At 45.5% G+C, this 12,001-nt stretch overlaps 1 protein-coding gene across 1 annotated transcript in view; it reads left to right on the forward strand.

Annotated features, from left to right (window-relative positions):
* The first annotated feature begins 212 nt into the window (after positions 1-212).
* LOC147634542 (peroxisome biogenesis factor 10-like) overlaps positions 213-12,001 on the forward strand; it is a 102,580-nt gene continuing 90,791 nt past the window's right edge. The window contains exons 1-2 of the mRNA XM_086803622.1: positions 213-387; positions 560-688. Coding sequence (XP_086659748.1) covers positions 363-387; positions 560-688 — 154 coding nt within the window. The 5' untranslated portion in view covers positions 213-362. The remainder of the gene's footprint in view (positions 388-559; positions 689-12,001) is intronic.

A 12,001-nucleotide genomic window follows, 5' to 3' on the forward strand; every position in this document is an offset into this window, starting at 1 on the left:
GTGTCCATATCGAGTTGCTAAATTAAAACCTTTATCATATAGGAAAAGTATTTTATTATATATTCACATAGACAAGGAAAATAGTAAAGAACCCTAAATATGTTATTTTCTTTCTAATAAGAACCCTAAATATTTTGTTTTTCTTATTATTAAAATAGTCTCTATGACGCATGCACACATTATACTAAAAGAATTCATGTAGTATGCATTAAGCATACGCAATGCTTTGCTCCTCCTTGTTATTCAGTTTGATTCTTGGAGTAAAGAGGGAGCCAACCAATGCTCATGAAAAACTCGGAATCAGCAGGCGACAACAGATTTTTTTTGCGGCAAAGGCACAAACTTTAAAAGTTTAGATAATAATGCATACTCAGTGTCCTCCTGGAGGTAAGAATCATCCTTCGCGATGATTGAATTTTGATTATGGAATCAACAAATTTGATCAAAATTGCGAGATTAGCTCCACTTTTATTTGATTGTGGTGAGAAATCTGATTAAAATTGTGGGTTTTTCCTTAATTATGGCTGATTCAGCTCTAATTAGTGGGAATTTCGCACAGAAACTGGCCGTAGAATGAGGCAGTTCCCAACAGCACCTCATCCTGAAATCATGCGGGCAGACCAGAAGGATGCACAATACTTGAATCATCTATGTGAAGCTTGCCACGATGCTTATCGTTGTTTCTTTGGTACTGCACTGCCCCCATGTTGTGGATGGTTTATGCTTGTGTAAGGGTAATAATTACAGATTCGAACCTTTATATCCTCTTTGAGAGTGGTTTAGTTGTTATCATTGTGGTCTATGTTGATGACCTCACCTCCTTTTTCCTCTTTAAGAAAAGATCCTTCCATTAGTAAAGAAAAGGTACATGTGAGAAAACATGTACAATTCCTCTAATGAGGTAAGAATGGGGGAACTCCCTCAATGGCTGGCGGCTCTCCAAGGGGAAGTGACATAGGATAGGTGTTGAAAAAAGCTACTCTAGGGGCCTTTAGTGCCAATCCTTCTGAAAAAAAGGTCCAGGGGTCGCATAGGCACAAAAAGTTGCTTTCATTCTTGCATAACTTTAGAATACCTTGAGGCATTCTCATAGATCGGTCCATATGGAGCGGATAGATTGGTCCCTTAGTAGTGGGCCTTGCCCATTTTGCTTTTTTAAAACGTGTTTCGATCCTATCGTTAATGGTGGTCTTATTAAACTTATATGTAAAAGATGGGTCTTCTATTTATGCTGAATGTTTCCTACAAGATTTTGGTCAAAGCCTTGGCCATTAGGTTATCCCTTCTCATGAATGCCTTCAATAGGCAAGAACAAGAACATTCTATCAATTGGGAGATGTATTGTGAAAGCTATCATCCTACTATGTGTGAATCCCCTCAAGTTGACAGACCTTGCGATTAAGCATAACAAAAAGCAAACAAACATAGACATTAGCTCACCGCCCAACCATAGAGCTATTGCTCACCCCTGAGCACAGGGAGATAGTTTAACTCCATGTGCAAAGTCCCTGGCATCCCATACCACCAATACACACCCATTGGATGTAAGCGCGGAGTAGTCTCAAGGCATCGAGTCCAAGCTTGAGGAGCTCTCCCTCAAATTGACTCATAAAGTCACTTATATAGGCCTCGTATAAACCAAGAGCCAAATATAGCACGTCTCATAAAAGCTACTAACCCTCCACTTAAGATGCCTAACCCCTAGGCTATGGATAACCTAACTTGAAGGTCTTAACCCTAATTAGGCTTGGGATGTAACATACTTTTCCCCTTAAGAACCATTGATGTCCTCAATGAATCCGAGGAAGCGACTCTTTAGACTACGCAGTGATTCCATCTAGCTTCGACCTTAGACGGTTGATTATGTACTCATAATAGATGGTATGCCCGAGTTGGTCTAGTACGTTGTTGATCAAAACCAACTTGGGTTCCATAGGAACATACCTGGTCATGTCCTTGAGGTTAGGGATCTCCTCTATTGGCACAATCTCATCACCTTCACCCAGGCTTTCTTTCAAACGACTGAGGTGAAACACTAGGACCACAACATCGAGATGATAACTTGTAATGTTTGCCAGTCCTAATCATCTTAGAGTCCTTTGGGACTTTAAGATACACCCACATGCCCTCTGTCACATGCATCCCGCACTTGGATGCCACGTAGACATATCTGAACAAGAAGGTGCAGGACCTAGGGTGGAAAACTGGTCCCATGTGAGCCCAGTCCGGGACGAGTCAGCCGGGGTTCCACTCCATTCGTCCGAGGTCAGGTGTGCATTGTCCTACACGTGTCCAAGGTCAGGTGTGCATTGTCCTGCACATGAAACAGTGCCAGTCCATGCTGTGAGCCTCCCTCTGGAATGATGTTAGTGGCTATGTGTATCTGGTATGATATTGGATGCCTGTGATATGCAGCGGAAGTCTTTGTATTGGAAGATCCTGTCTCACAAATGCTCACACCGTCATCTGTATCCTGAGTTTTGTGAGTTTAGCAATCCACTTTAATACTTCAAACTTTAAAGAGATATGAGAACTGTACACCAGATTGGGTCCTTTCTGGCGTAGGACTGATGCTGGACTGAAACGCAAGCTGCAAGGGCTGCTGCTGGACAGAAACGCAGGCTTGAAGGGGCTGAAGATCTGTAAACGCAGCCTGTAGGGGACTAAACTGCAGGCCGCTGGTTCACATGCAGAAAACGCAAGTGTATATGCTGATTTGGGGTAAAGGTACTGTATGGCTGCGTTTATGGCTGTAGGAACTGCTGAACTGCATGCGTTGGAGAACCAAGGTTGGCTGAAGCAAACTCAAGCACTCCCAGGGCTGGATGAGACTAGTCTAGTGCTGAAGGCAAGGGAACTCCTAGGGCTGAGGAGGAAAGCTCTTAGCACACTGAAGACTGAATGAGAAACTAAGCCCTATGCAAGCCTATTTATACTAACTAGAGGCTGGTCATTTATTTAATAAAGTTTATATTTATAAATGACAATAAATGTTAAATAAATACCAGAAAATATGAAAAAAATACCAGATAAATCCTAGTAAATTCCCTAAGGCTTTTGGGATGTTCTAAATGATGCACATGCATATGAATGCAGAGTGCTTTCTGATGCACAGGCATATGAATGCATATTATGCAGAATGCAGAGTGCTTTCTGATGCAAACCCTAAGGCTTCTACTGACTCTACATGCATGAATGATTCTCTCCAAGTGGGTTAAGGGACTTGACTGACTGACTGACCCGCTAAGACTGAGGAATGACTTACGTAGCTCGTGCCCGATTTATCCTGGACTGAGGATATACAATGGGGTCATGGCGTACGACAATTATCATCCTACTGGGTTTTAATAATTATCAACTGTTGCACTGCTGATGATGAGCCATCTTGTCACCATGCACTAAGTGCAGAGTGCATGTGACATTCCCTCCTGCTTAGCTTGGCGGCAGGTTCATGGCTTCCAAGTAGTTCGCCAACAACTGGGGGTACTCCTGGAAGAACTCCTCGTCTAGCCATACGGCTTCGTGGGTGCCTCGATCTCGGAATTTCGTGTAGAACTGACGTATTCGTCGACCGGAACCATGCTTCCATCGATGAAGAAGGATCTGCTCAGGCTCAATAACTTCTGCTTCGTCTACCACGTCTGGCTGCTGTTCATCTGAAACATCAAACACTTCTGGACCAACATATGGTTTTAGCCAAGAAATATGGAAAACATCATGCATTGTCCAATTGGTTGGCAACTTTAACTTCATGGAGACATCACTTAACTTCTTGACTATTGGAAAAGGGCCAAAACTACGGAATGAAAGCTTGGGACAACATTTACCCACTTGTTTCAATCTCTGTTTCATGATACGCAAATAGATCCAATCCCCTTCCTTGAAGTGGACATCTCGTCTAGACTTATTTGCCTGTCTGCTATATGCTTCCTGAGCTTTGGTCAAGCGGAAAATGCTTCCGTGGTTTTATTAGCCTCTAAAGATGGAGACACCATTCTCGTCAAAAGACAAGAAAAACGGCGACCAAAGGCTGCTTTATATGGAGTCCGTCCGCCGACTTTGGATGAATGAGTGTCGTTCAAGATAGCTTGGACCAATGGAAGATAATGTTTCCATTTGGACTGCTGGTCATGACAGTATGACTTGAGAACATCAAAGGCCAATTGGTTATAAATTTCTGTTTGGCCATCTGTCTGCGGATGGAATGCACTAGACAACTGTAACTTAGTTCCGAAGTTTTCAAATAATGCCCTCTAGAAATGCGAGGTAAATTTGGAATCTCTATCTGATGTTATGGTGCTAGGCAAACCACGAATTGGATACCAATGCTTGAGAAACAGACGGGCTACGTCCTCGGCTGTGGCCGTATGCTTGCATGGGATGAGCATTGCAGAATTTACTAAAGCGATCCACAATGGTAAAACACTGAGTGTTACGGGATCCGGTGGATGCTGGTAGAGGCCCTACAAAGTCCATAGATATGTCGATGAAAGGTCCATCGGGGATGGGCAAAGGTTGAAGTAAACTTGCCTTCTTTGTATGGGGAACCTTGACTTTTTGACAAATCTTACAGGCTTGAACATGTGCATAGACATCACGCCTCATCTTTGGCCAATAAAAGGACTGTTCTAATTTCTTGAGGGTACTGTTGATACCCCTATGTCCTCCAACTAAGGAGTCATGGGCATCGTGGAGAAGAGCGGAACGCTTTTCCCGAGTAACACAGAGACGATTCTTGTAGAACAACTAACCGTTCTGTACTGCATAGTGGCCAGGCTTAGAATTGAGGGCCAAACTGTACCGAGTACCAAACTCAAGGAAGTCGACATATTGGTCTTTCATACTATCTATGTCCTTCCCCGTGATTTCGAGAATGGTAGATTCGTGGACTGCTTGGATGCTGGACTTTCGACTAAGAGCATCTGCTACTGGGTTATGCTTACCAGGGATGTATTCAATCATACCTCCAAACTGTTGGAAGATTTGACTCCACCTGGCCTGTCGATCACTCCATTGGACACTTGGCATAGTCTGAAGCCACTTAAGTGCTTGGTGGTCTGTTTTCACTATGAAAGCCTGTCCATAAAGAAAAGGCTTCCAATGTTTGAGTGCTGTGATCACACTCAAAAGCTCTTTGTCATATACCGAATAATTCTTTTCGGTGACATCCAGCTTTCTACTGTAATATGCCACGGGTCGATTGTCCTGCTGGAGGACTGCACCTATGGCTACATTGTTGGCAGCATCGGTGATGACCTTGAAAGGTTCATCCCATGATGCTAACTTTAATATAGGTGCTTCTAAGGCAGCTTTTTGGAGTGCACGGAATGCATCAAGCGCCTTGTCTGTAAAAAACTGAGACTTTTTGCTTGCGAGTCTTCACCCCCTTGAGCAAGTCAGTAAGAGGTGCTGCAAGGTTGGAAAACTGATGGACATGGGTACTATAGGCCTGACAAAGATCTACGAATGAACGGATTTCTTGGGCGGTCTTAGGAATGTCCCAATCTAAGATCTCCTGAACCTTTGATGGATCTAGTCTAATCCCATCGGAACCGATGATGTAGCCCAAATACTGAACTTCCTTAACACCAAAGACAGACTTTTTGGCGTTTATGTAGAGCTGATTATCTCGCAAAAGTTGCAAGATTTTCTCCACATCTTTCTCATGCTGCTCCGCAGTGGATGAGAAGACTAGTATGTCATCAAGGAATATGAAAACACACTTCCCAATGTGGACTGCGAAAATCCTAGACATCATCTTATTGAACGTTGCGGGTGCATTTGTAAGCCCAAAAGGCATGACTACGAACTCATAGTGACCACGCTCTGTCCGAAAAGCTGTTTTTGGAATGCCAGCTTCAAAAATGCGGACCTGATGGTAACCACGCTTGAGGTCGATCTTCGTGAAAACTTAGCACCGTCTAAACGCTCCAAAATGTACTCTATCCTTGGCATAGGAAACTTATTCTTGATAGTGAGTTTGTTTAATGCCCTGTAGTCTACACAAAGGCGTGAAGACTTGTTCTTCTTTTGGACAAATAGGATAGGTGCAGCAAATGGGGAGGAAGAAGGCCGAATGAATCCGGCTCGGAGAAGCTTAGATAACTGCTTTTCTAACTCGCCCTCTAAAGTCTTGGAAAGACGATAGGGAAACCTGCTAGGAGGATTTGATCCAGGAACCAAATCAATGTGATGGTTCTCAGGACAGGAGGGTGGGAGATTGGGCGGGAGATCGTCCCTAAGCATAATGTCCTGGTGTCTGGATAGGAGGTCTGCTAACTGAGGGACTGAAGATGTAACGGATGCTACTAATGAGGGAGGGGCTGTTTGAGCACGAACATAAAGGAGTGCTCCTTTTGCTCCCTTGCGGATAGCTCGTCTGGCCTGGAGATGCGAAATCAATGGGATGCCAAGAATGCTTCTATCCCCACGAATCATGACAGGCTCAAGAAAACCTTTACAAATAGTAAAAGTGTCTTGCCCCCAATTGAGAATAGGCTCATACTGACGGAACCATTGAATTCCTAAGATCATGTCACACCCCAACAGAGGTGAGACGATGAAATCTCGTTGAAATGAGGCCTTCTTAACTTCAAAGGCAAATTGCTGTGCCTTTTGGGAAATGTGGGTGCGAAGACCAGGTGTAAACCCGTCCACATCCAGATGATATGGGACTAATGTGCAGTTCAATTTATTAGCCAACTGGGGAGAGATGGCGTCTTCAGAACTATCCATATCAAAAAGGACTACAAACTGTCGGCCCTGGGCAGAGCCATAAGCTCGGATGAGGCTCTTTTGAGCAGCATCGCTCTCACCCTCCTGCTTAGCATCAAATACCACGGATGGCATAGGATGCATGGAAGGTAAAAGTTGAACTGCATTTGAGGTAGTAGGCGGGGCTGGAGGAGCTGGGGAGGCTGTGGCAACTGTGGCAGAAGGAGCTTTGGCGGCTTGTGCCGCTTGCCATTTGTGGCAATCCTTCTTACCATGCCCTATAATATGACAGAAAAAACATCCATTTTCTGACTGGTACTTCCTTTGCTCCTCTGGACGAAGATAACCTCCAGTAATGCCTGCTTTAGCCTTTTCATTAGGGGTTTTCTTAGGTTCTTTATCTTTCTTACCCCCTGAACTGGAGCTATTATTGCTGTCCTTCTTAGCATCTTTAGAAGACGCGTTACCTTTCCCTGTCTGTGCAGCTGGGGTTTGGTACTGGACTGAGAGGACTGCTTGGGCTTGCCTCCGTTAAGCTTCATTTCTTCATTCTGAGCGAGAGTCAGAGCAGCCCGGTCATATGTACTTGGTTCAAAGTTACGAACTGTGAACCGAATATTAGAGTCCAATCCACGAATGAATTGCTTCATCTTAGCCTGCTCAGATAACCCTAACTGTTGTGCTAAAGTAATAACCTTACCGGAAAACTGAAGCACTGGGGATCCGTTCTGTCTGAGTCCATAGAAATCGTCTTTCAGACCGGTCATGTACTAGGGCGGGAGAAATCTGGTCTTCAGGTCATGGACAAAGATGTCCCAGTCAAAGGCTGTGACACCTGTGGCCTGGTCTGTATGAATACTAGACCAATGTTGCCACCAAGTGACTGCCTCACCAGTGAGATGGGGAGCCGCTAGGTGGACTTTGTCTTGAGGGTCTGTGATTCTAGCTAATGGAAAATGAGCATTAAACTGATGAATAAATTGATTAACTGATGAATGATCACACTTACCATCATACTTACTGAAGTTTGGTTGACTGCGAATGATGGTGGTTGATGCTGTTGTGGACTGCTGGCTGGTGACACCTATGACTGAGGAGACTGAGGAGAGCTGCTGATACCTCAAGTGTATGGCCTCCTTTTCCCGTTGGTGCTCGAGTAACATACGTTCTCGATCAAGCTCACGTTGGTGTTCCCGAGCGGCGAGTTCAGCTTGATGTCGGTCTTCGTCGATCTTGCGTTGGGCTTTCTCATAGTCCCGTCTTTCTGCTTTTTCTCTTTTCCTTCGGGCCTCATCCCGCTCCTTTGTTGTTCCATCTGAAAGAAGAGGGAGGTGTAGTCAGGTGCTGCTGGAGGTGTAGAAGGACGTGCTGCTTGCCTCCAAGAGTTGGAGACGCTCCATGAGCAGCTGGTTCTGAGCTCTAAGAAGAGCTATGGTGTCTGCTGTAGGCGGAAGAACATGGTCTCCTTCAAGGGAGACGTCTTTCGGCTGATGAGTACTCTCTTCTGTAGACATGATGCTGAAGTCGCTGGTCGTGCCGGAACGCAATCTAACCATCCAAGGATGCCCCCACGCTAGGATATGGTGTGTGTGGACAATTTGAATCTGATACCAATGTGATATGCAGTGGAAGTCTTTGTATTGGAAGATCCTGTCACACAAATGCTCACACCGTCTTTTGTATCCTAAGTTTCGTGAGTTTAGCAATCCACTTTAATACTTCAAACTTTAAAGAGATATAAGAGAGAGATATGAGAACTGTACACCAGATTGGGTCCCGAATTACCCACTGAAGGGCCCCCTATCCCGATAACGAGATAGTATTTGCTTTATTTCTTTAGAGAGAATGACTGTGGACTGTAGATAAGCCAAACGCAAGATCTCGGAGCATCGGAAGCCTAGCTGAACTGTACACGGTTGTAGAAACACCTCGATGAACTGATCTCGAGCCTATGCACTCCTCCCAAGGGCATGAGGAAGGGCTGCACACCTGAGGCTGAGAAAAGGAGATGGTGGACTATTCTAAGCTATGTTAGAATGCTGTAAATGCTTATGAATGCTTGGTTACCTTTACCAGAGGGTTGGTGTATGCCTGGATGATGTACTGAAGGCTGGTTACTGATGTAAACTGCTGTAGGACTGAAAAACGCATGGAAGAACTGCTGGAAATCTGCAAACGCAGGGCTGTAGAGCTGTTTTCTGGCGTAGGACTGATGCTGGACTGAAACGCAAGCTGCAGGGGCTGCTGCTGGACAGAAATGCAGACTTGAAGGGGCTGAAGATCTGTAAACGCAGTCTGTAGGGGACTGAACTGCAGGCGGCTGGTTCACATGCAGAAAATTGCAAGTGTATATGCTGATTTGGGGCTGTAAAGGTACTGTATGGTTGCGCTTATGGCTGTAGGAACTGCTGAACTGCATGCGTTGGAGAACTAGGCTGAAGCAAACTCAAGCACTCCAAGGGCTGGATGAGACTAGTCTAGTGCTGAAGGCAGGGGAACTCCTAGGGCTGAGGAGGAAAGCTCTTAGCACACTGAAGACTGAATGAGAAACTAAGCCCTATGCAAGCCTATTTATACTAACTAGAGGCTGGTCAAGTTGGCTGGTCATTTATTTAATAAAGTTTAGATTTATAAATGACAATAAATGCTAAATAAATACCAAAAAATATGGAAAAAATACCAGATAAATCCTAGTAAATTTCCTAAGGCTTCTGAGATGTTCTAAATGATGCACAGGCATATGAATGCATATTATGCAGAATGCAGAGTGCTTTTTGATGCAAACCCTAAGGCTTCTACTGACTCTACATGCATGAATGATTCTCTCCAAGTGGGTTAAGGGACTTGACTGACTGACTGACCCGCTAAGGCTGAGGAATGACTTACGTAGCTCGTGCCTGACTTATCCTGGACTGAGGATGTACAATGGGGTCATGGCGTACGACAATTATCATCCTAATGGGTTCTAATAATGTACAACTGTTGCACTACTGATGATGAGCCATCTTGTCACCATGCACTGAGTGCAGAGTGCATGTGACAATGCCAAACCTTTGTGTAGACATGTAGGATTTGCATGTAGGGATGGGGCCAGCCCATAGGGCTACCCCAAGAACAATAATGTGGGCATGGGGAAGGTGTAGAACCACCCCCAAAGGGCCAGGAGGGCCTCTACTGTGCCCACCAGCCATGGGATGGGCTTGAAGGGCTGTCGGCCAGCCCTAAGGGCCTTTAGACAGGTAGCCGATAGGGCATCAGGCTCTTTAAAGCCTGTCGGCTAGGTGTGGGGCAGCCCACACAGGCTGCCCAGCAGTCCATAACAAAAGCGCATGATGGCTAGCCTGTCATAGGTGTGAACACGTGGGATTTAATAGCAGTTGTGAGGCTTTTTTCAGTCAGCCGACTGGGGTAAAACCAGCCGACCAGTATTAGAGAAGGGTATAAATACCCATAGCATAAATTAGTCCTCCCCATCTCATAATTCACAAAGTGCTGGAGCTAACTCAAGGGCCAGGACAGCCAAGGAGAAGCTAACGCAAAGGGTGAAGGATTGAAGGTCAAGGGTAGAGGATTCTCCTCAGCTAAGAAGATTCAGGTTCAGTCTTTATTTTCAGATTTTCATCATTCTAATAAAAGCAAATACACCATTCGTGGTGGGGGCCCTACAGAGGGTATTTGGGACCCAATACTGTGACCTCTTCTCCCTCTCTCTCTCTCACACACACACACACACACACACACACACTCTCTATTTTCTGCACATTTACCTTCAGTTTTGTGCGTTACTTTCGTCGTGAAAAGTGTGCTGATTTCAGAGCATTGAAGTTACTGATCTCCCCCAAAGCTTCCGCATGTTACAGAGGTATCAGAGCCTACTTCAAGTGTAAAGATTCAGCAAGAAACCAGAAATTTTTTCTCGCTCGTGTGGCTGGTTTTCAGACTCCAGTGGACCACCCCTTTCGGAGTGACTCCTGTCCCTCAAGGGACAGTTGGTTTTTAGCCTCCGGAAGCCTCTGGAAGTCTCCCACACACAATGGATGGTTAGATTGCGCTCCGGAAAGGAGGTGCATTTTCCTGCTATGGCGAGCTTCGACGATGAGAGAGACCAAGAACCTTGGGACCAAAGTGCACCATGCAGCCCAGCTAGGGCATCAGGCATGAGTGTTAAAGAGATGTTCCAACAGATGATGTGAGCAATCCTAGACCAGAGTAGTAAGTTGGAAGAGCAGAAGGCGCAGATACGGGCTCTGGAAGAGCGCACCCGTTCTCTAGCTCTGCGTTTTCCATCTCCTCCTCCCTCTCCTTCCATTTCCTAAATTCTTGATCCTCTACATAGGGACCCTCTCGAAGGGTCACCACCGCAGCCGAGTTCGATGCTTGAGTTGTAGATGCGTGCATTGGAGATCCGACAACGTGAAGACGACGCCATGCGACGCTTGGAACATGAGCGATACCTTGCGGCTTTGGACGCAAGACTGACACTAGCGGCTTTGTCAAATCATTTTCCCAAGAAAATGAATTTTAGTAAGTATAATTGTAAACTCGACCCCACAACTCTTTATTCATGGTTGCATCAGTTCGAAGCTTACTTTGCCGCAGTTAGAAAAAATGATATTGACAGGGTGATCTTAGCCAGTTGGTACTTGGAAGGTGAGGCCATTCCTTGGTGGACCCAGTGGGCTCATGCCCACACCATATTAGGTATGGCAGCTTATGTTTGGGACGAGTTTGTCCGCGACCTTAAGCAGTGGTTTCTCCCGCCCCATTACCTTGAGTGACTCGAAGACGAGTTTAGGGGAGCGCGTCAGAACGCGCAGCCAGTCCTTTAGTTTACCAACAAAATTTCGAACTTATGTTTGCAATTAGGCTTATCGGATACAGACAAGAAAGGGTAATTTCTAAATGGCCTTGACATGCAAATCCAGTGGGAGGTGCATATGTTTAGGCCAGCCACCTTCGAAGACGCACTCTTGCTTGTGCAGAGTGTTGAAATGAAGCACAATGGTGGAAAGCCCATGACTTCCTAGCCGGCTACTCCCAAGGCTACCACCTCGGGGGGAAAAGGCCAGAACCAGACGGGGTCTTCCCCAGGACAGAGCACGAGAGCCTCTGGCTCCAAGAACTCAACCAATGCGCCCAAGCTTACTCCAAACTAGAAAGCGGAGGCAGGCAAGACTGGTGGCAAGTTGAGTGCTGAAGAGATTGCTTAGTACAAGGAGGGTAGGTGTTTCTTTTGTCATACAAAAGGACACACTTCTCGGGAGACTACCGCTCCAAAGACCGCCGC

The sequence above is a fragment of the Cibotium barometz genome, chromosome 10, assembly GCF_041138505.1.
Source record: "Cibotium barometz isolate CiBa-2024 chromosome 10, ASM4113850v1, whole genome shotgun sequence".
Taxonomy (NCBI): Eukaryota; Viridiplantae; Streptophyta; class Polypodiopsida; order Cyatheales; family Cibotiaceae; genus Cibotium; species Cibotium barometz.